Source organism: Nyctereutes procyonoides, unplaced genomic scaffold (assembly GCF_905146905.1).
Source record: "Nyctereutes procyonoides isolate TBG_1078 unplaced genomic scaffold, NYPRO_anot_genome, whole genome shotgun sequence".
NCBI classification, from domain to species: domain Eukaryota; kingdom Metazoa; phylum Chordata; class Mammalia; order Carnivora; family Canidae; genus Nyctereutes; species Nyctereutes procyonoides.
Genome location: NW_026575155.1, coordinates 278,650 through 302,822, shown reverse-complemented (window position 1 = coordinate 302,822; position 24,173 = coordinate 278,650). Strand labels below are relative to the sequence as shown.

The 24,173-nt window shown below is 39.6% G+C and overlaps 3 protein-coding genes across 5 annotated transcripts in view; 1 reads left to right on the top strand and 2 right to left on the bottom strand.

The window, feature by feature from the left end:
- GABPA (GA binding protein transcription factor subunit alpha) overlaps positions 1 to 305 on the bottom strand; it is a 34,410-nt gene extending 34,105 nt beyond the window's left edge. The window contains exon 1 of the mRNA XM_055313426.1: positions 230 to 305. The gene's annotated coding sequence lies outside the window, so the exon portion shown is untranslated. The remainder of the gene's footprint in view (positions 1 to 229) is intronic.
- On the top strand, positions 187 to 8,853 carry ATP5PF (ATP synthase peripheral stalk subunit F6). Of its 2 annotated transcripts, none has more exons than XM_055313430.1 (4): positions 187 to 311; positions 3,711 to 3,881; positions 7,991 to 8,115; positions 8,662 to 8,853. In XM_055313430.1, the coding sequence occupies exons 2-4, from the start codon at positions 3,718 to 3,720 to the stop codon at positions 8,697 to 8,699; spliced, it is 327 nt and encodes a 108-aa protein (XP_055169405.1). In that variant the 5' UTR covers positions 187 to 311; positions 3,711 to 3,717; the 3' UTR covers positions 8,700 to 8,853. The 2 variants fall into 2 exon arrangements, with proteins under 2 accessions (XP_055169405.1, XP_055169404.1); XM_055313429.1 differs by lacking the exon at positions 187 to 311 and adding an exon at positions 325 to 444.
- Positions 8,854 to 18,096: 9,243 nt separating this feature from the next.
- JAM2 (junctional adhesion molecule 2) overlaps positions 18,097 to 24,173 on the bottom strand; it is a 59,959-nt gene continuing 53,882 nt past the window's right edge. For both annotated transcript variants that reach the window (XM_055313408.1, XM_055313409.1), the window contains exons 8-10: positions 22,730 to 22,745; positions 20,032 to 20,074; positions 18,097 to 18,363 (exon numbers count right to left, since the gene is read on the bottom strand). In XM_055313408.1, coding sequence (XP_055169383.1) covers positions 18,331 to 18,363; positions 20,032 to 20,074; positions 22,730 to 22,745 — 92 coding nt within the window. In that variant the 3' untranslated portion in view covers positions 18,097 to 18,330. The remainder of the gene's footprint in view (positions 18,364 to 20,031; positions 20,075 to 22,729; positions 22,746 to 24,173) is intronic.

Here is a 24,173-nt window from a genome sequence, read left to right as displayed (position 1 = left end):
CGCTTTGTTTTACGCTCTCACTTTCCGGGCATAGTCATTTCCTAAAACCTCAACAACCCCAACGAACAGGATGCTGACTTGGGTCTGGGAGGATTTTTAACTAGGGAACAGGCCGATCAAAGTGCGCATGCGTGCACAAAAGAAGGCTTCCAGGAGGTGAAAGACAGCAGGTCGAATTAGGCGAAGGGAAGATGGCGGAGGCTTCGCCGAGGGACCCGGAAGCACTTACCCTCCACTTCCTCCTCCTGTTTGGCTTCTGTCTCACCTAGAGCCGTCCGGTCGCAGACCGCCTCCGAGACGTTTCCTGTCCGGTGAGTGTCGACCGACTGCAACGGCGGCCCATAATGCATAGCGATGGCGGGTAGGCGGGTGGGGGCGGAGCCAGGGCCGGAAGTAGAACGGTGGCGGCAGTGGAGACTCCGGCGGCTCGGCGCTGAGTGCAAGGTGACTGGGAGGGTGGCTCGGCCGGCTTGGCCTCTTGGGACTCGGATTCTGGGTTTCTTGCCGCGGCCTGGGCTGTCTCGTGCCGCCGTCCGTCAGGAGCCTGGAGCAGCCCTGTGCCCCGGGCGCCTTCACCGCCGGCCCGGGGTCGTTGTTGACCTCGCCGCTTTTAGGCGGTGCAGTGTGCGGCTGACTCCGTATTCAGGCCCGGGGTTCCCTGCTCTGAGGGCAAAGCGGGGCGGCACGGGGGGCAGGGAGGCGGGCAGGCGGGCAGGCGGGCAGGCGGGCAGGGAGGCAGGGAGGGCGGCCTGGGCCCGCGGCCCCGCGGCGGCAGCCCAAGGTCATTCCCTCAGGGCAGGTCTGCAGCCCGGGCCTGCCTTGCCGGGGCGCGCGGGACCGTCTGCCCAACTGCTGAAAGCAGAATGTGCCCCGTACGAGGGAGACGGGTGGTGGCGATCTTTAACAGTTTGCATCCCGCCTGAAAATACTGATGCTGGGGCTCCCCGGGTGGCCCAGCGGCTCAGCGCCTGCCTTTGACCCGGGGCGTGATCCTGCATGGAGCCTGCTCCTCCCTCTGCCTGTGTCTCTGCCTCTGCCTCTCTCTCTCTCTCTCTGTCTCTGCGTGTCTCTCATGAATAAATAAATAAAATCTCGAAAGAAAAAAAAAAAAAAACTGATAGTGCTCAGACGTGGTCAGGCGGCTTTGCTTTGCACGCCCACTGTCCAGCACGGTCGTTCGTCCCAACCCCAAGAAACAAGATGCCGACTGGGGGCGCAGGGGGTGCTTGAGTAGGGGTGAGGCCAGAGGTCGCGGGCGGGGCCGAACGGGGTTTCCAGGAGGGAGAAAGAGAGCGGGTCGGGTTAGGCGGACTGTGGGTTGACCTTAGGGATGTGCGCGGGAGAGGCAGGGAAGGGACTGACCCGTGGCCAGCCCCTCTTCTCCGCGCGCGTCCCTGCGCCCTCCCGCTGTTGCCTCCCGCAGCCTGTGTCCGACCTGTCCCCGGTTCTCGCGGCACCCCACAGTGCCCGCATAGAGAATTTATCGGACCTGGTATTTCACGCCCAGTAAAAATAGTGAGACCGCGCGCGCTCCTTGTTTTTTTAGACAGGTTGAGTTTGAGGGCCCCATAGGACCTCTGAAGGGAAGAGGCCTGTGGAATGTATGGGCTTGGGGGTTCAGGAAAAAGATGAAAATTAGAGCTGTGATTTGGGGATCTTGAATACTTAAAAGAGGATGATAGAGGGGCGCTTAGGCGGCTCCGTCCGTGGAGCCTGCAACTCTTTATTCCCGGTGGTGTTGGGTGTAGAGCTTACTTTAAAATACACACACACAAAAAAAAAAAAACAAAAAAAAAAAAAAACCAAGACTTAGATGATAGAAAATGAAAATGGGTTTTACGCAGTAGAAATGACACAATTTTTGCCACAGTCGGAGCAGATTAACTGGGAATATATAGGCAGTGTAATGGCTTTCTTTAGACTTAGTTTTATTATCTATGAAGGAGGGATACGAACACTGTCCTCTAATTCTTAACAGTATCACCCTAGCGGTACAAGGAGAGAATATATATGGAAGTACTTTGCAAAGTATTCCGGGCTGAACAGATGCTTGGTGGCCTTATTGCTGAGTGTTCAGTGCGTCCTTAAGTTGCCAGAAGGGAAAATACACCTTGACTTGCACGATTTTTAAAATGGGTCTGTGTGTCTGGTCAGAGTCTACTGTGCATCCTTGGGCCACATACTTCATTTCTAAGCCTTATTTTCTGTGTATGTAAAAGGGGAATCATGATAAGTAGATTATTTGTTGTTTGCTTCGGGTCTTCTCAAGTCTTTTTCTCTGATAGAGCGTAAAAGTGACATACTACGGTGAATTCTTTGATTTTTTCAGAGTGTGCTTTCATCCTGGCAGGTGAAGGATATTTTGTTTATTATGGGAGTTCTTTTGGTAGGTTTCTTTTTTTTCCCCAAATTTTTATTTAAGTCCTGGTTAGCGAACATATAGTGCAATACCGGTTTCAGGAATAGAATTCAGCGATTCATCATTTACATTTAACACCATGTTCATCATAACAAGTGCCCTCCTTAATCCCCATCACCCATCTAGCCCATGCCCCACCTCCCTCCATCAGCCCTCGGTTTGTTCTCTTCTTTTGGTGATCTTCATGTGCCATTCCAGGGCTTCTCAACCTTGGCACTATTGACATTTTGGACCAGATAATTCTTTGTCGTGGGGAGGCTATTTGTTTGTGATTGTTAAGGGTTGTTTAGCAGCATCCCTGGCCAGTCACACCCAAGTCACAACAACCAAAAATGTCAGCTGTCTCTTGGGGGGGTACTGTCACCCCCACTCAGGAACCACTGTGCTACTACCCTACGGTCTTCTCACTTAGTGCTTCTTAAACTCTTAGTGGTAGAGGACCATTTTTACCCCCCCAACCCTTGCAGCGACTTTGGAAGAATACAATGAAAATGAGGTACTGGAAAAATTAGGTGAAAGATAGTATAGGGAAGACACACAAAATACAGACTGACTTATTATTCAAGAAATATATATTACTCTGTCAACTTGCTATAAAAGTTTCTAAGTCCTTATTTCAATTGTATTACTATAGACCAGTAAGAATTTGTATACTACTGTTGGTCCACAGACCACACTTTGAGCACTTAATAGCAGTTCAGTGTTAGGATGACAATGGTTATTGTTATTAATAGGTAGTTTTGGGACACTGGGAGTCATGTTAGCGTGCCAGGTTTTCACTTTAATGTTCAGAAATTTTACCAAGCTTTCCTGAGGTGTGGATCTTTTATCTCCATTCCAACATAGGGTTGAATAAACCCTGTTTGACAGAGGCCACCTTTCTTAATCTGAGGGAAATTTCTTCTAATCATTTATGGCTTCCTTGTCTAGTACTTTTTTTTGGAATTCTTGTTTCCATGTATTTTTGTAATTTTTTTTTTCATCTGATAGCTGAAATCACCTGTTTTATCCAATGATATGTGTTAGTTAGAAGATCACTGTATTTTAGTTTCTGAAAGTAAGGACTTGGAAGTCTTTAAGTCCTTTTTTTTTTTTTTCACTCTTTTATTGATTAGGTTGTACTGCTTGATTTTTCTCTTTCGTTGGTGGGCTCTGTTGGGCTGGTTCTTTTATGGTTGAGTTTTGTAGCAATTAGTGGAGTTAAAGTCCCACTATATGAAATATTTAGAGATATTTGGCAGTTATATGCTTTAAAGTATATTAACATGCTGGTGCTTGCTTTCGGTAACAGAATCACCATGATTCTTCAGAGGCTCTTCAGGTTCTCCTCTCTCATTCGATCTGCAGTCTCAGTCCATTTGAGGAGAAACATTGGTGTTACAGCAGTGGCATTTAACAAGGAACTTGATCCTGTACAGAAACTCTTCGTGGACAAGATCAGAGAATATAGAACTAAACGCCAGTAAGTGGTAGATAATCAATCATGGTGTGAATATAAATATCCAAAGTATTACATTTTGAGATTGGGGAAAAAAAATTGGTGTTTGAGAGTGTCTAAGATCTTCACTGAGGTGATCCCTGACATACAGGTTCATTAGATGCTCTAAAAGAAGATAAAGATCTTGATTCTTCTTTTAAGTTCCATTTTTTTTTTTCCTTTTATGGGTTCCAAGGGAGAATTCTGTTAAATCTATTGTCATTTTAGATATATCATTATTATAATGTCATTTATTATAAACTAGAGTCAATTCTTAGAAGTACATGGGATCTTGAAATCATTTAGCAACTATATTTGAGAAAACTAAGTCCCTTAGACATTAATTAGCCTCAGGTCATAAAACTAATTGGAGGAGAAGTATATTATCAAAATATTCTAATTCTCAATTTAGTGACCTTTCTATTACATCATGATTTGGGGGTAATGTATGAACACAGCATTTTTTTCTTTAATGCTATTTCCATAGTTATATATTTCTAGGAATGTCAGAAGACAAAAGACTCTGAAATGGCATAAAGCAAATCCAGGATGATTATAGAACCACACCGTTTTGGAGATGAGTGATGATGACCTTAGCCATCAAATTCAACCCCCAAATTTTAGGAAAAGTGACACACATCAGTTCAGTGTTCTGTTTTATTTAGCTGTCTAGCATGTTCAAAGCACTGGGCTATTAAACCGTGTTGGGCCACAGAAAGAAGCCATATTGCATTTCCATAATATTCTTGAAATCTGATAAGGGTAGAAAGCTTGTAGGCACGTATAAAGTAGTATATAAGGTAAAACGGGTTAGATCCTAAGGTAGTGACATAGTTAATGTTGGGGAGTTCACAGGAAAGAATGCTCCTTTCTAGCTGGAGGCATTTTGGAAGGTAGCTTGTAAGAGTGATTGTTTTGTCTTGGCTTTGAAGGCACTGTTTAGTCCTTTATCCATTTTGAGAATATGGATAGCTCTGGATCATCCTCAGTTTAAAAAAGGTGAACAATTTACTCACATGATTTTCAAGCTTATAGCTTGAAAAGTTCCTCAAACCCATGGAAAGCCTTTGGTAGATATCTACATCTAGGGGTCTCCCCCAGGTTATGAACAACCGGTGTGAAGGTTGGACAGATAAATGGGAGTGGGAGGACGATATCTTTTAGGAAGAAAGAATGAAGTGAGCTAAGGCATGAAAACTAGAAACCACAAAGTATCTTTGGGAAATTGTGTAATGCCCTTTCCCAGGAAGTTGGATATATACGAGGAGTGTAAGGAGCAGTAGCAATAGGAATGGGGTTGAAATGAGGGGATTATGAGGCTTTGATTATACGATAGGCATTTATAATGAATTAAAGGTTTTTGAGCAGTATGGTAGAGTGGAAGAAGATTAATATTACTCTATTAGGATGATAATTTTAATCACAGTATTGGAAAAATTTTAATTTGCAGAAAAGGAAGACAGACATGATGGAAAATGTAATAATCCAAGCACTGGTTGATAAGGATCTTGGCTTTATAGCAGTGGGAATATAAAAGTGATAGTCAAGGCATTGAGAGACTGAGAACTGATCTTGGTTATCTGGAGAGGCAGAGGAGAGGGAATAATTAAAGAACTGTGAGATTTTGAGTCTGAGCAACTGACAAAAGTTTTTGTCCTTGTCAGAACTAAGGAGGAAGAGAACAAAGGGATTAAAACGAAGACATTGTTATAAAATTCTGCCAACAATCTTACAGATCTTATCTCCATTTGTTATATGAGAAAAGCAAGGCTAAAAGTTTACAATTCGTCTAAAATCATACAGTTTAGTAACATGTGCAGCACTGGTTGGGGGATTTGAGTGTTTCCTGTCCAGAGGTTTTGTAGTATCTTAGTGTTGATGCTGTTTGTACTTTATCCAATAAATTAATACAGAGGTGTACTCTATTTTTTTTTTTTTCAAAGTAAGCTTTATGCCCAATGTGGGGCTCGAACTCAGAATTGCATGCTCTACCCACTGAGCCAGCCAGGCACCCCTGAGGTGACCCCTGGCTGGTTTAATCTAAAGCTTTAAGATTAAACTCTTAGTCTAAAGAGTTCATTCATTTCTGCAAACTGTGTGGAAAAATGTTCTGCACATGAATTCTGGCATAGAGTGCTGCTTTGACGCTAGCACTGTGACCTTGGGCAGGTTATTTAACCTCTGTACCTTATTCATATGTAAAATGGGTATGATAATAACAGCAGTATTTCAAAAGATGTTGTAAAAATTAAGTGATTCAATAAATTAGCATGCATAGTATTTTTTAAGTGCAATAAACAAGTATCCTTTTGAGTGTCTACTTTGTCCTGGTCACCATGCTAGATCGTGGGGATGTAATTGGATGGGCTGGGAGACATATTCAGGTATATCCTATACCTGAGGATATAGGTAATATCTGGCCTCTTTTTAATAAGAGTACACATTACAGTTATAACAGCCATCATCTATCAGTAACCAGTATAGCAGTGAGACTGGCTAGATCCTCTCAAAGCAGTTCCTGAGACCTGTGGCTCCCAGAGCTGGAAGACCATCATTAAGGTATCTGGTGGAAGGTTCTATCTCGGCCTGCACTGTCTTATTTCATTGGCCATTATCCACATGTGACTATTGAAATCTAATTAATTATAGCTAAGTATAAATAAAAATTCAATTCCTCAGTCCCTTAGTCACATGTCTGGGGCTCACTAGCCAGATTTTGCTAGTAGCTACCTAATGAGACAGCATAGATGTAGAGCATGTCTGTCATTACAGAAGGTTCTATTCCATGTGCTGATCTAGAAGAAAATTGGGTCCATGACAACCAACATCATTAATAAGTTCTTAAAGTAGAGCTGTCTCTATTTTTTTTTTTTTGTGGAAATTCTATAACATATATAAGGCCCTATGCTTTTAATAGGCATATGTGAAAATATTATTACCCATTTAATGGAATTCTCACTTATAAAGTTTGTTTATTGCTCATTGGTAGGTGGACAGTGACATGACAAACACAGAATTTATGCAAAGAATTAATTACATCTAATTAGCCCCACTGCTGGTCCATAATGCTATATTTATCTTCCCAAATTCTAGTTTTGTCACTTTATTGCTTAGCAAATACGATACAGACTCCCAGACTTAACACTCTAGGTCTCCCATGACCTGGGTCCTGCTGGCTTTTCCATCTAGATAGATGTCTTGTTCCTCACATAAGCAGTTCTTTATTACCTCCCTCCATATCTTTGCTTTCTCAGTCTTAGAATGTAGGAAATTAAAATCTGACCCAAATGCATGATGTGTCTCAAATGCCACCTTTTTAAAGTGAAATTTTTCCCAGTTAACTCAGCAAAAGTGCGCTCTCCTCAGCTTGAGTAGCTGTTTGGTGAACCATGTCTTTCAAGCTTATCAATAACTTATAGCATAAATGTTTCTAGACATTTTTTTTTTCTAAATAGCAAATTTCTGAGGATAGGAAATATTTGCTTCTTTGGTAGACCTGTATTATAAGAGACTTAGAGTTACTAAAAGACCTTTTAGAAGCCATTTAGTGGTGGCTGATTTAAATTCGGTAATAGAAATAAGTAACACATCACTGTGTCACTTCACTATGTGCCAATCACTATGTTTAGTGGTATATGTGCATTTTCTCTGTAATTCTTATAATGCCATCATTAGGTAGGACCTTCAGTTTTAGATGTGAAAACTAAAGTTTAGAGTGCTTCATGCCTTGCTGTGGTTTAGCAGTTTTAATAAATTATAGAGCACACATTGAAACAGAAGCAGTGATTGACTCCAAGAGCCGTGGACTTAGCCATTTTATCTTATCACAACTTAGACCTCAAGAGATTCTGATTTAATAAACATCCTTGATACTACAAATCTTGAAAGTTAGAAGTTCATTTGAAGTTGCCCCTTTTATGTGGAACCTCATCATAATAAAAGTTTGAATTGAAATTCAAACAAATACTTCTTTCATAAAGAATATTTTTCCCATGTGAATACTTTTGAAAGATCTATTGAAACTTGATGCTGAAAAGTAATTTTGGTTTTATAAATTGGTGCGTGAGTTTTTACCTGGCTTATTTATACAATAGGACATCTGGAGGACCTGTTGATACTGGCCCAGAGTACCAGCAAGACCTGGAGAAGGAGCTTTTTAAGCTTAAGCAAATGTATGGTAAAGCAGACATGAATACGTTCCCTGACTTCAGATTTGAAGGTAAGTGTCTAATCATGGATTCATTCTTGTGGGAGATTGTTTTAAGTTGAGCATATTTATACTTTACAATTGAATTCTTCAGAGGATTAAATGACAATCACATGTAAATTTATTAGGGCAATGATGTTTGCATGTGAGGCTCTGATATAAATAAATGATTGCCGTTGGCATGGGAGATCACGTAAGAGGTTAAATGGTGGGGATCTGAAATCAAACTCTCTGATCTTGGATCTTGACAAGATCACCTATGTGATCTTGGGATAGGTAATGGTGACTGTTTTTCATCTGACATTGGAGAGAGTTATATCTTCTTCATGGTTATTGTAATTAAATGACATATGTGAAATCAGTTAATAAAGAGCCTGGTTTATAGTGAGTGCTGAATAAATCTTTAGCAATTGTTATATTCCCATGTAGGTGTTGAAAAACAATAGATATTCACTAAAGAAAAAAAAATGACTAGATGAGTTAAATATTGAAGCCTTCTAGATAATGCATTTTATTTCACTATGGCTAAGCTTGAACCTTTTTTCTTCCTTTTCTTAGATCCCAAATTTGAAGTCTTGGACAAACCCCAGTCCTGAAGAAATAATGTAACATTTATTTGGCAATTTGTCCTAGATTAGTTGTACAACTGGATCAGAATAAACATGTTTCACAACTGTCAAATGTTCAGAGAACTGTCAAATGTTCTTTTAATTCTGGTTCCAAATAAATTATTTGGTGATGTTGGGTGTACACTTGAGTGTGTTGAATTCTGTGTCTCAGCACCAATTTTAAATCCTCCCATTTGGTTATAATGAATCAGGTGGAGACCTTGCATAAATTGGCTACAACTTGCCCATAACCCACCAGACTGTTCTCAGTGTGCAGGACTACCCTTTAGAGGAGACTTACTGCCTGAGCGGAGCCACCCTGACCTAAGGAATGCTTGCTGCAGAGGGGTGTTATATCTGCTCCCAAAATATGAAGAAACAACTTATAAATATTTTATCATGGCTTTTCCAGGAAACTCAAGTTAGGTTTAAATCTACACAGGAACATCCATTGTATCTCAACTGTCATCTCCTCAAATGTTAGCTGCTTATACCCTAAGAGCCCAGGTCCCCTCTCTTCCCTTGCAGTTTCTGATCAGTCTATTACTGTGCTCCCCAGGCAGAGAAAGGAAAGCTGAGAGCAAATGTGGGTTCTACAAAGGAATCTCCTTTGAAAGAATAAGCTGTGTAGTGGTGTTTTGCCTCAGTGATGGAAGAGCCAACAACAAACACGGAACAGATAGGTGGCATAATAGGCACGTCAAAATTTCAGTTCCAGTAGATGGCTCTTAAGGAAATTATGTTTAAGAAGGAAACTAGCTGTGCCTTTTCATGTCTAATAATCTCTGATTTGTGTCAATAAATACTGGATCTTAAACTCTTAAAGGTTTTCTTTCCTTTTTTTTTTTTCTAATGAAGTCTTTTAACAACCTTCTTTATGAGTTTAGCTCACTTCAAAAGAGAAATAGATTGTTATTGTGGTGTGCAATTCTAACCAAAGCCAAACCTGCTTGGGAATACCTTTCCCAGGGCACCTGGTTGACTCAGTTGGTTAAGCATCAGCCTTGGGCTCAGGTCATGATCGAGTCCTGGGATCAAGTCCAACACTGGGCTCCCTGCTCAGTGGGAATCTGCTTCTCCCTCTCCCCTGCTCATTTCCTCTCTCGCTCGCTCGCTCTCAAGTAAACAAAATTTTTAAAAAATTCTAAAGGAATACCTTTTCCAAAAGACCTGTAAATACTTCCTAATAATACAGGTGTGACTAAACTAGTAAGGTGTGCAGAATTGGAATTGGAGAGGGTAAAGGAGTAGTAAGTCCTGTTTCTTCCAATGATGCTAAGCAATGATATTCATTTGAACTACTTTTATTTAAATAACTGTAGACATTGAAACAATTTGATGTTTGATTATGGCATTATTTAAAGGTAATTGAGGAAGTCTGGTTGCTCAGATCCTATCTCTATCCTCCCCTGAAACAACACCCACCTGTGGCAGGTGAGCTACCTGGTTTAGTGTGCAACTACCAGTCTAGAGAAGGTCCTGACCCTTTTCCGTACACGCTTCACCTCCCTTCTTGTTCCCTTACTTCCCCCACTTGGTTTAGTTGAATTTTACCTTTTATAATTTCACACCGACTTTCTTACACTTGTGTTAAAATCTGTCTTGCAACTCTTTGGAGTTTGCTAGAACTTCCCAATCTAGTCATTCATTACATAAACGTAAGGATTCTATTTGTGACGGTAAGAATACTGCATTAAGCACTCTATTCCCATGCCCTACATTCTAGGCCATATATTGCTCACTTTTGACTGTCTTCTCCAGCTGAAGTCTATGGTGGTGCCTTGAGTCATGGATGTTAATAAGTTCCTCATCTTTCTCAGAGCCCCTTCCTCTTCGGGGTGAGGCTGCCCTGACTACATCCCTGGCCTTTACCTGCCACTTCAGTTGGCCAGTGCTCTCCTTATTCTTGGAAATGACCTCAACCTTCTAGGTTTTAGTGTTAAAAATAGCTTTTTTCTCCCATGCCTGGTGTTACCGGTTGAATTCTATTCCGCTAAAATTCACTTGTTGAAATCCTAACCCCCAGAACCTTACAATGTTGTATTTGGAGATAGGACTTTTTTTTCTTTCTTTTTTTTTTAAATTCAATTTGCCAACATAGAGTACAGCATTCGTTTTAGGTGTAGTGTTCAATAATTCATCAGTTGGGTATAACACGCAGTGCTCATCACATCACGTTCCCTCCTTAATGCCCATCACCCAGTTACCCCTTCCCCCTGCCCTATTCCACCACCAGCAACCCTCAGTTTGTTTCCCAGAGTTAAGTCTCTCATGGTTTGTCTTCCTCTCTGATTTTTCCCCTTCAGATAGGACTTTTAAAGAGGATTAAGTTAAAATTAGGCCTTTAGGGTGGGCCTGAATCCAATCTGACTAGCGTCCTCATAAGAAGAGGAAATGAGTTGAAGAAGGGTACAGAGAACTGGAAAGAGACATATGTCTGTTACTTATCTAGTGTTACCTTTAATAATAATAATAACTGAAGAGGGCTTCTGTTTCAGGCAATTTTTATTTATTTAAATCCACTTAGTGTAGGATTCTTTGGTTTTGGCTATTACTAGTTCTTTGCTGCCCTTGCTGTAGCAGTCCTGTAAATGCTAGGCTCTCTCTGGTTAGGTGCTGCATGTGTAAGTTCTTGGGGGCAATCAGTGGGCTAAGAGGTCTTCCCATTGTACAGATTATCCCAAATGGAAAGTCCACTCCAACTCCATCTCTTTCCAACTCCCTTCTGTTCCCATCCCAGTGGGACAGTCTTGTTTCAGATGTTTTATCTCAGTAAGACACCAGCAAGAGGCTCCAGGCCCACTTACTTTCAATGATGCCTACTTGACCATGGGAAATTCATATATCCTTGCCCTAAGAAATCATGGGAAAATGGGTGCTTCACCATTATCCTGCTGTCTCCCTTAATATCTTTGTCCAACTCCTTCTCCCTGCTCAAATAGCTATTTCCTTCTTGGCAAGCATCTTCAGTTTTTGCAAGTGATTCTCTTTAAAGTCCTCTGTACTTGCCTTGGGGGATAGTCAGATGATAGAACACAAAACTTGGACAAATTCATTCTGTCTCACAATTTGGATACTTCATTCTCTCTCTCCCATTCCTCCCCAACCCCAATCTATTCATATACACTTTATATGAACTTGTGTGGTAGGGTAAAAGGGAGAGGACTGGGGTAATGATTTCAGGGTAGCACCATTATCTTCATAAACATCAAGGGGGGGTATTTATACCCAAATTGTTTATGGTTTTCTTTAGAAAGTGGGGTACTTGGCCCTTGGGGCAACAGAAGATGTCCCAATCAACATTCTGTTACATGAATATATCATACGTTAATGTATAATACTCTTTCTCATGTCCTTTGCTGTATATTATCGTACGATTTAGAACAATTTTCTTGACCTCAGTAACTTTAGTATGATTTTTGCTAGTTAAATATTTAGAAGAAAGTTGAGTTTGAGATTGAAAAGTTGCATGCTAGGGGCACCTTGAGGAACACAACCACAGATCTTAAGAAACTTCAGTTTCCTATTTAGGAATGCACTTAACAAGTAGCACATTCACTGTTAAAAACATCATGAAGTAGAGCTTTAAATCAATCCACCTTCAATCTTAGAGAACTTAAACAGATCTTTTGTTGATACAACTATTCACTTATTTGAGAGCATTTTCTTAGTAGAAAGCATAAAAACATACTCTAGAAAGCCTAAAGACATACTCTAGAAAAAAAATAGTATTTTTTTAAACTTGGGCAAATAAAAATATGGCATGTATTTAAGTCATAAACAAGAGTAAATAGAAAATGTTAAACAAAATTCAACTGAGTAAATGTTAAAGACTTTAGTGGCTTTATTTGACGATTTATGAATCAGGCAGCATCCTGTCTAACAGAACAGTGCTCTGAAGATCCATATGAAATGACTTGTAGGCAGAAGGATGTGGGACAAGGAAGTAACAAGCAGAGTGGATTAGCTGTGGCAAGGTCATCTTCCTTTAGGGGACTTGAGCAGGTAACCTCAATTCCAGATTGACTGGTTTTAGATTCTACATCTGGAGAGTTTTGAAACTGTAGTTAACTTTGGTATTAAGTTTTGGTTTAGTAATTTGGACTTAGTACAAATGTCCCCATTTTAGAGTATGTTGTCTTTTTTTTTTTTTTTGATACTTTATTCACTTAATTTGAGAGAGAGAGCAAGTGAGCATGAGCGGGGAGAGGGACAAGTGCGGGGAGGGGCTGAGGGTCAGAGATCTCAAGCAGACTCCCCACTGGGCAGGGAGACTTGATGTGGTGCTCAGTCCCAGAACCCTGGCATCATGACCTGAACTGAAGGCAGACACTTAACCGACTGAGCCAGCCAGGAGCTTTTTTTTAACAGTATCAACAAATAAAAACACATAGTCTATTTTGAATTTCCTGACCAGTTATTACTACTGAAAGTGTCCCAAACTCTTACAGAACAAGAAACAAAGAATGGAAAACTAAAATTTAAAACTTGAAAGTTGGAAAAATACTTTAAGATCTTTATAAGAACAGTGTGGAAATGGATGCTTAATAACAAAGGAGTAGAAGAGAGAAACAATTTCTGTCCAGCTTTAATTCATGGAGCAATAACTTGTATCACTTTGCATAATGAATGAACTGGATTATAATAACATTGCAGAATATGATACTTTACTAAAAATCTAAATCTGTACAGAAATTGTATCAGTGTTTTTTTAGTTGCCTTTTCACAAGCACTCTTGATTTTTAAAAATTAATTCAGCATTTATTAGATACCGACCATATCTGATACTGTTTAATATGTGCATAAGTGTATTATGAACTAAATATCAATAATTGCCATAAAAAAATCAACCAAGGGCTATGGAGGCTCAGAGAAGAAACTATTCCAGCAAGAGGAATGAGGGAAAGCCTCCTACGGAAGGTGGAATTTGAGCCATCCCTTAAAGAGTCCATAGAATTTACCTATTTTTTTGGATTGGGAGAATCAGCATTCCAATGGAGGAAAACATTGCATTATTGAGATGAAATGACCCTAGTTAAGTTTGGATGCATAAGGCAACCAAAGTAGAACAGTGGAACATTTGGCTAGATGGGTAGGTTGTGACAATATGACAAGAAGTGTAGGTGGCTAGGAGGGCGGGGGAAGACTTTCTTAGCTTTGAACTGCAGGCTAAGGAATTTAGCCCTTGGTAATGAGCTTTGGAAAGGAAAAGAGTGGAAGGTTTTTAGCAAGGGGAAGGGAGAAAAGGGGGAAGAGGGTTGACATTGTTCAGGAGCAAATCTGGCAGTGACTGAGATAGAAGTCGTGACTAAGAGAGAGGCTATTTGAGGGAAGAATGTCCCAGAAGACAAAATAGTAACAGGCCTGAAGTGAAAAGGATGAAAGTAGTGACAATCATGGAACATGTAATGCAGGATGGAGTTGATGAATGAGGGGAGATGGGAGATGGGCAGATTTAGCGATGAGAAGGGTGGGAGTAGGGGACACCTGGGTGGCTCAGTGGTTGAGCATTTGCCTTCAGCTCAGGGCATGATCCCGGGGTCCTGGGATCAAGTCCCACATTGGGCTCACTGCAGGGAGCCTACTCCTCACTCTGCCTATGTCTCTGCCTCTGTGTGTGTCTCTCATGAATAAATAAATAACATCTTAAAAAAAAAAAAGGTTGGGAGCGGGAGTGCAGGATTTAAATGTAATCATCATGGTTCCTTTCAGTATTTAAAAAAATAAGATGAGAGGTTTGGGCATCTGTGGTGAGAGTAGATGAGCATGGAAGGGCCCACCTTAGCACTGAGACTGGCTTGTGGGGATAGGGAGGACAGAACAATGTTACCACCTGTGAGCCTAGGGAGAGGCCAACTTGACAGAGGTTACTAGGGGTGAAGGGAAGGTGTGGCACAAGAGAAGAACTTAAGAATTTAAAAAGAATGTATTTTGGGGGCAAGAGATAAAACATCTCAAGTGAAACATCCTGGATCTGTGGAGGCTGAGAAAAATCAAGGCCATTCCACCTCAAGTTTAGCATTAGCACAAGTATAGCCATCTTAGGCCCCTGTGAATAAGAGCTGAACTTTATAGGAAAAACTGCAGAATGAATCCCGTATCAGAAAGACAACAGAGCCCACACCCGTGGTAGAAAGTCCCATATTAGAATGAGAACAGAGCTCAATGCCCTTGAAAGCCCCATATCAGAATGTAAACAGAACTTGAGAAATTCCTCCACCTCTTCTGAAAATCCCCTAGACCAGCCTATAAAAAACCGAGCTGTAACCCACTTCGGGGTCCAAGTCCCTGCTCCACTGTGTCGGGTATACTTGGACCCAAGCTCCAGCTTGCTAATAAACCCTCATGCTCTTGCATCGGTGTCGGCTCCTTGGTGGTTTCTCAGATTCACAATCTTGGGCACAACAGATCAGATGGACCAGGGTCTTATAAACCAAAAGTCCTCACTTATCTCTGTGAACTTGGTGGACTGACTCTGAATCTCAGATTCCTTGTCTGCAAATGACATGACCCACTTTATTTTTTTTAATATTTATTTATTTATGAGAATGAGCAAGCAAGACACAGAGAGAGAGAGCTGGGGGAGAAGGAGAGAGAGAATCTCTAGCAGGCTCCGTGGGGCTCCATCTCACGACCCTGAGATCATAACTTGAGCCAAAATCAAGAGTCTGGACACTTAACTGACTGAGCCACCCAGAAGCCTCACGATACATAATGAGATGAATGAGATTGTATGGACCCTCACCTCCATCCACCCCTACATGATGCATATAAAATGTTTTAATAGTTTTGCCTTTTAATTTGCAGAGCATTTTCTTCATCATTTGAGAGGGTTGGCAGACATCCAGATGAAAGATGATGAGATTCTAATCTTAAGCAGCTAAAGAGCTAGCCTTGTAGCTACAGATGGTAAGAGGGTGTAGTTTCCCGGGTTTTATTGAACAATAGGTGGATGACTTCCCTGTACTGGTTAAATGGGCCTAAAAAGTTGAACAAGTTCAGCTATTTTTATTAATGTAGACTTTAATCAAACAAAACCACTTGTGAGATGAAGGAAGTTCTTTGCAAAGTTGTACTAAAAAACAATCAATTGTTCCAGATTTAGTTAGGTTAAACTCCCAACTAAAAATAAATTAAATCTAGTTATAATAGCAACAACAATAATTAAAGCAATACTTGCTATTAGAGATTTCAGAGCCCTAATCCTTATATTAACACAATTTCACTGCAGGAAGATAAAATCAAAATGCTCTGTGAATTATAATGGGGTCTTACCAATTATTAATATTCAAGTCCCTAAAAGCAAGTGGAAACACAAGTCCAGACACAAGTGGATATACTTTTAATAAATGGAAAATGAGTGCTCAATATTATATCTTTTGTGTGGGAGAAAGCATTCTCCACACAATGACTTCTACTTAGCTCTATACAATATATTGAGATAAAGTGTAATATATATCTGACTCAAAGAAAACGTTATATGATAATATTTTATAAGATGAATCGACTAGCCAAATGGCACAGAAGCTTTCATCTGTTAGTAAAACAAAGGCACTATGTATTTTTTCCCCACAATATAGATTTGAGTCATTTAAATTGAAGAAATTGATCTTATGGGATGGTAGGTATGCCTTCAGAGCCACTTTTTTTTTTTTTTTAAGTAGGCTCCAAGCCCAGTGTAGAACCCAATGTGGGGCTTGAATTCACAACCCTGACATCAAGACCTGAGCTGAGGTCAAGAACTGGACGCTTAACCAACTGAGCCATCCAGGCATCTGAAGGGCCATCTTCGAGACTCACATATACTTGGCACTTGGCAATGCAAGGAGAAAATATTCCTCATGCCAATCAAATCAAAGCATGGGCAACATTTAGCTTAATTTTTGCAGATGTTTATAGATAAATGTTTTTCTCATGTGTCACTACCAGGCGTTGGGAAGCCATGCATAGGAGCCAAATCCTGTCTGTGCCTGCTGTTTCTATAAATCAAGTTTTATTGGAACACAAACATGCCATTTGTTTATTATTGTCTATGGCTGCTTTTCTCCTACAAAGGCTGAGATGAGTACTTGTAACAGGCCATTATGGCTTAAAATATCTACTATCTGGCACTTCATAAAAAATGTTGGAAGGAGTCTGGTGAGAAGCATCCAGTGCCACAGACAAGTGAGGGGCAAGGTATAGTCTGACAAGAGGCATCTTCCCAGGGACCTGGTGTGGTGCCCAGATACCAGCTAGTGCCTAAGCCATTTACTTGTCCAGTGAATCCTGGGATCTGCTTTGTCTAAAGGGGGAAAAAAATGGACTCCTTAAAAAGCAGCTTAACTATGTTCAAAGTTGACAAAGTTTGTGAGTAACCTTTTCATCCAGATTTGCCCAGAACTAGATATGTCCTTCCCATATTTTATTACCTATATTTGATATGAATTGAATAATCACAATAAGTTATAGAATATTAGGCTTTTTTTAGCACAGCCTAATTGCTCTTGCTATTACATGGATCATTACAACTCTCAGTTTGTAACACTAGCCTGGACGCCTTTATGATGAATCAGTGGAGAAACCAGATGATTAGACCAATTTTTCATTTCAGCTACCCTTTCTCCTGTATCTTCTGTGTGCCAAGCAGGCCAACAGGCACAGGGAGCCATAGTGAGCTCTTTGATTTCATCTGTCAGACAACCCCTTCTCCTTTCTATATCCTCTGCTCTGCAATAAGCAGGACTGGCCAGCAAGAGACGGCCCAGCCCAGAATTTCCCTGCATGATTTTCAGACACAAATTATGAAGTCACCATCATGCAGAGAAAGGTATCTGCAAGGTTATGTGTGTAGGGTTCAGTGATGAGTTCTGATGTCAAGGTCACTGATCCTCTCTTCAAAGGGGTCTTAGAGGCAAGAAACAGCAACAAGCAACTCAAGTGAAATAAGACACTTGGGTTTGTGTTTGACTCTCAAAATTATGTTTAATGAAGAAATCAATGACACACACCAGGGGAGTGAGCTCTGACCATTAGATGTTTTTCTTCATGTTATTGCTTTTTGTTCTTAGATATAAAAATAAACACAAAGTGCAAATCCTTGGGAATAAGACCCACTCCTGCTACCTCCCTCCTGCAAATAGATTAGTGATAAATGAGCAGCGGAGTAAGGATTGTATTAGCGGAGAAAAGAGGATTCCAGGAGAAATGAGACCAGAGTTTCCTTTTGCGTCTGTCAGTATTTTCTAAACCCTGTAAATCAGGCTCCTGCACAGACGGTGCACACAGTTTGTATTTTCATGCTCTGTGAATTAATTTCACAATCAGTATCATATATTTTAGTAACTTTCTGTAGAAGTTAGGACATTTAACATTTCATACACCCCAGAATATTAAAGTATTGTGATTCTTTTAACTTAGTCCAGACATAAAAAGCCAGACTATATTTTATTTAGGTGCTGACAGAACTATCTGTTTAAAATGGCAATTTCAAGTAATTTAACAATCATAGAAATGACCACGAATACCAACTTCATCTCTTCATGTACCTCTTTGCAAATGTAAGACAAAGCAGAGTTTTATAACCTTTTAATAACTTGTGTAACAACTGTTTTTGGCGTCTCTCAAAGGTGGAATTCTTTTAAATTATAAAGGATTTTGTATGCTTGAAATCCTAGGAAAAGGGAAAAAAACAAGTTTAATGTATTAATTCATATTTAAAGAAATCTATAAATCTCATCAATATAAAGCTACATGCACTATGAGAATCTTATAGGTACAAACCAGCATCTAGTTAACTAAATCTATCTTATGGTGAATTAAATAAATAGTAGGAGACAAGGTCTTTGAAACTGCCTTGAGTAAAGAAGTAGGAGTGGGAAAAAAAAAAAGAAGTAGGAGTGGGAGTTAGAGCAGGAGAAATCTTAGCTGCTTGGGGTATGCTCCTGGCATCCAGTGGGTGGGGGTTGGGGTGCTGCTAAGCATCCTACCATGCACAGTACAGTTCTTCCAACAAGGAGAATATGCAAAATTATAAGAATTCATTATATAAGAATTTATATAAGAAATTACAATATAAGGCTAATAAGAAGTTGTCAATAATGCCAAGACTGAGAAATCCTGCTCTAGGGCAAAACCAGAATTGGGCAAAACCATCCTTTCAGTGGATGAGGGCAACTGAGAGGAAGACAAGGAAAAAATAAAAGGTTTTTGCTCTTTTGACTCAGCCACAAAGTGTTTCTTATTCTTTGCTAGGATGAGATTACTTTATTCCATGTTTAAGGAGTATTTTCTATAAATTGTTGGAACAAATATGGAGTTACATATTGCTTGTCTGCAATGAAAAAGTAATATGATTGTGGCATAGTAAACTATAAAATAAAGTGACTTCTGTGAGATTCTGGAATAGACAATTTTAGGAAATCAAATTTTGACAAAAACATCTATGGAACAATAAGTAGGTCATAAAGATAGTGTCCACTAGAATCACTCAAGTGTTTAAATATCTGTGTCCACTGCCTACCCCAAGCTCTACAAGTAGGACATCTAAGAGAATCCCTGCCACTGAGCACCACAGAATTCAGAGAACCAGTGCTTCATTTTTCAAGAAAGGGCTTAGAGCTCTAAAAACATTGAAAACCTTCCTCCCTTACCTCCTATATTCCTGAAAAATAATCCAGAAAGTTAAATATACATCCAAAGAGCTACAAAATCTGAGCAATGATACTATTTACTGCTTCACTGTAGTGTTCACAAATGCAAAAGCACACAAGGTTCCAAATGATGTTGCTTAAACCATCTGAATTAGATAATTATTGTATCTCTCCAGGGATTTCTGAAATATTCCTTTCAGCGATAGTAGAGGATATTCCATATGCCTAAATTTTTCAAGTTCTCTGAATAACTAAGGGAGAGTCCTGGTATCACAGACCTGGTGGAGGCCATCTGTTTGGTGAGCTGACAAGAATCTAGGTACCTGAATTCAGCCCCACCACTGTGATCTTGTGAGAACTTGTGTCTTAATTTTCTCATCTGTGAAATGGGGCTGATAGTACCAGACCTAATGATGCAATGCAAAGGAGGCTAATCATAGCAAACACCATGAGAGAAAAGAATGGTATGGCAAAGCCCCATTGCTCTACAAATGGCAGTCAACTTTCTCATACCATCCCAGACAGAGGGTGGAAGCTAACATTCACTCAGCAACTTCTAAAGACCAGAAGTAGACACAAGCACAAAGTATAGTAAAAGTGAAAATCCATCACTTCCGTACAGTTCCTTCATCTTCCTGCCCTATTTCCTAAAGACACTGGATCTATAAGTATGCTTTAAAAATACTCACATTTTCACTCATTGTGGTGGCTTTAGATGAAGAACTACTCTTCCTGTTTGTGGAATATAAAAGACAATGTTAAAAAAAAATGCCAGCAATTGTAACTGAGTTTCTTATATTTATAGACAATATTCACAGAGAAAGCCAGGTAACAAGTACCAACCTATGAAGACCCAGGTATCTTATTATAGCCTAGGGCTAAAGATTTCTCTGTAATATGCAAACACAGACTTATACACTTTTAACTTAGCAGCTTTTTAACATTTAGCATTTTGAAAACTTGGACATTATAATCAAAATTCTTTTTTTTTTTGCATGGAAAGAAAGTTTTACATTGTAACTAGGGTGCTAGTCATCTGCTATAAGCTGAACTGTGTCTTATTCAAAACTTTATGCTAAAGTTCCAACCACTAATACCAAAAGGTACCATATCTGGAGACAGGGTTCTTTAAAAAGATAATTAAATTAAAATGAGGTCATTAGGGTGGACCCTAATCCAATATGACTGGTGGCCTGGTAGGAAGAGTAAATGTGGAGACAAATACAGGCAGAGGGAAGACGATATGAACAGAGAGAAGACCATGTACAAGCCAAGGAGAGAGAGAGACCTGAAACAGATTCTTCCCTTACAGCCCTCAGAAGGAACCAACCCTGCTGTCACCTTGATCTGGATTTCTAGCCTCCAGAACTATAAGAAAATAAGTTTCTGTACGGCAGTTCTAGCAAAATAATATAACATCCAATTCATCCAATAATCAACAAATTTTATGGGCCATGGATTTGACAAATGGCAGGAGACGTGCTTAGGAGTAAAGATACTACCTCCCAGATTCCTACTTGGGTTATTAAGAGACCCTATGGTTGAAGAGAAGAATAACTTCCCTCGAGGGAGCAATGCCAACCTTTCTTCTTACATAAGATGATGCTTTCTTCTGCTTAAAACCCCCCAGTTACTTTCCATCTTACTCAATAAAAGTGGAAGTCCTCACAATTGCCCAGAGTGGGGATGCAGGGTGGCTATACCATCAGGTAACTCTGTTTTCTGAATTCTCCTCCTTTGCTACTGCTAATCCTGATAACTTGGAGCTCATCTTGGACTTGTAGTGGGATATGATTAGATTGAGTGACCAGGTTTGAACAGGAAGTCTGGGAATGGGAAATTAGTGGCAGCTAAGTCTTCAAAAAGACTTAGAATACCAGGAAGCATCTGAAGCCACAGCAGCTGAGAATAGAGGGGAATGCCCATAGATCTGGGTTGGCTCTGCCATTTCCATGTACAAAGAAAGGACAGTCACAAATCAAGTGCACGCCAACTTGGTGATCTCATCATACAGCAGTGATTCCTAAATCTCTAATCCTAGTTGAGATATTTTTCCGAACTCCAGGTTTATATATTCTGTTACTAATTATCTCTACTTGGAAGTCTAATCAGCATCTGAAATATTAAAATTCCAAAATATTCCAGACCTTTCCACCTAATGCCCCCAAACCTGCTTCTCCTAGTCTTGCATATTTCAGTAAATGATAACAACATTCCTCTCATAGTCTTGAAGCTACCTTTTTCTCTTTTTCTCCCATATCTCCACATCCAACCAATCAGTAAATTATTCAAAATGTATCCAGAATCTTATCACTTCTCCACATCTCCAACACCTTTGCTTTGGAACCAGCCACCATTTTCCCTTGGCTGGATAATTATTGAGCCATTTCCCAACTGGTCTCCCTGCTTCCTCCACTTTTTGCTACCTTATAGTTTATTCTTTTTTTTTCTTATAGTTTATTCTTAACAGAGCAGTGAATGTGAGCTTCTAAGAACTAAATAACAGGATACTACTCCCTGACTCAGAGCCTTCCGATGACTTCCCATCTTACTTAGAATCAAAGTCAAACCTTCACAGCTTAGGAGAGGTTCCATGTCATCTGACCCCCACTACTTTTGTGCACTCATCCCTTCTTTCCATCATCCTCACTCTGTTTTAGCCACACTGATCTCAATATGTCCCACATACTCCAGGCCTGCCTGGCCTCCAGATCTTTCCATCTATTCCTTCTCCTCTGTTTGAATGTTCTTCGCAAGGGTATCTGCATGGCTTGCTCTTTCTGCTCCTTCACATCCTTCTCAAATATCACTTCATCAGTGAAGCTCTCCCTAACCATCCTAAAGGACAATCTCCACTCCTACCCTATGCATTCTCTATTCCCTTCTCTGCTTTAGTTTTCTCCATAATATTTATCACAGTCTGACATACTGTAGAGTTTACATATGGTTTACTTTCTGCCTTTCTCTACGTAAACTACATGAGGCAGAGGGTTGTTGGGGCCTGTTTTGTTCACTGCTGTTTTGCCACTCCCTAGGACAGTGTTGGGCACAGAAGAAGTATTCAAGTAAATGTGAAAATAGCTGCTAAGTAAAATTTTATTTGAAAATTTTTAATTTAGCAAAATGCAGCATTTTTTAAAGGTAGTATGTTGAAAATGCCTACAGAGTCAAAAGAATGACTATATGTCTTCTCTAGGTAATTAAACAACATTGACAGGTAGGCACGAAGCATGAAGTGAGGTGTATTTCTTGATGAATCCCAGTAACTTCCCATAGGATAAAACTCTCACAAATAACTCAACTTTCCACATTTGACTTTAGACAGATGATTAACAGAAGATTAGCTGATGTGGGGGGAAAGGCATGCATTTAAGAAAGTATACTTACTGGAACGAAGTCTCTTCTACAAAAGAATAAGTACAAGAGTTAATACTGTATGATACACATTCATTTAAAAGTGAGTTTAGGCTTAATTTCTTTTTCTCAATATTGATTCTCTCTTGGTGACATTTGTACTTTCTAAATCAAGGGTTGACAAACTTTCTCTGTAATGGGCCACAAGACAAATACCTAGGCTTTGTGGGTCAAGATGTAGAATTGAGGATATTAAGTAGGTAGTTATATAATAAGAGAGGCCAAGTTTCCAAAAATGTATATTTTTAAAATTTAAAATATAATAATAATCAAAGTCTTTGGTATAGGTCTATTAATTGGAAGAATAGAGTTCTTTGTTGGAAGGCACAGATAACATTTCTCTTACTTGGGATTGGTTAGTGTTCCTTCCTTATTATAAAAACAGATAGTAACTGTTCATTTGAAAAAAAAAACATTCTTAGCTTGTGGGCCACAGAAAAACAGGTGGCAGCTGGATTTGGTCCACCGGTCACAGATTGCCAACTCCTGTCTGAAATCAAGGTCAAGAAAATGATCCCCTTGGACAGATTTTCTGCCAGCTGAGAATGGGAGTAGTATTCTTCACTAATGAATTCCTAATACCCAAGTCAAATCTTTCATTAACTCACTATTTTAAGAAAAATGTCACCAAGTCTCCAATAAAAATACTCAGACAGAAACCCTTTGGAAGTAGAGTTAAAAGAACAGGAATTTTACATGAATAATTTTATCTGTCTGTACCTTCACTGGTGACCAGCAGGGGGACTCAGCTGGATTCCATTCATAAAATTATATTTACACTAGACTAAGACTGGAGCATCAAGGAAAGAGTTATTAATTCACAGAGCAGCTATTCTTAATTATAGGGAGTATTCTTGAAACAATGCTCATGGAAATATTTTATGACATTTAATATCTATTTATAGGTTAAGTTTTATGTTAGTATGTTTTTTAAACCTAAGTTCTAAAATTAATGTTCACTATAAAACAGTGAGTCTAAAACTTGTTTATGCTATAAATTTATTTATTATTCTGTTTAAAAAATTCTGTTTCATACACTATTCCCAATGCACTTGATGGAGTTCTACAGCTTTTGAGCTCTCAGATAATTTTAAAGACTGGGAGTAAAGAAATACATCAAGAGAACAAAATGTTATTTTTTAATCTCACTCATATCAAACCTATTTTATCATCAAATAGGGGTTTTGAGTTAGTAGAGGTCTCAACTTTGTTCAGAAGCAACTGTAACACTATAGTTTTTATTCAACAATGCTATATATACAGTGGTGCTAAATTTGACGTTCAACATTCCACTGTTCTACACTGATAAACTATTTCACTGATTTATTTCAATGAAACTTCTAGGGATAAAACTGGAAATCAATTTACATCTTGAAATATATCATTCCTAACTTAAAATACAGGGCTTTTAAATACA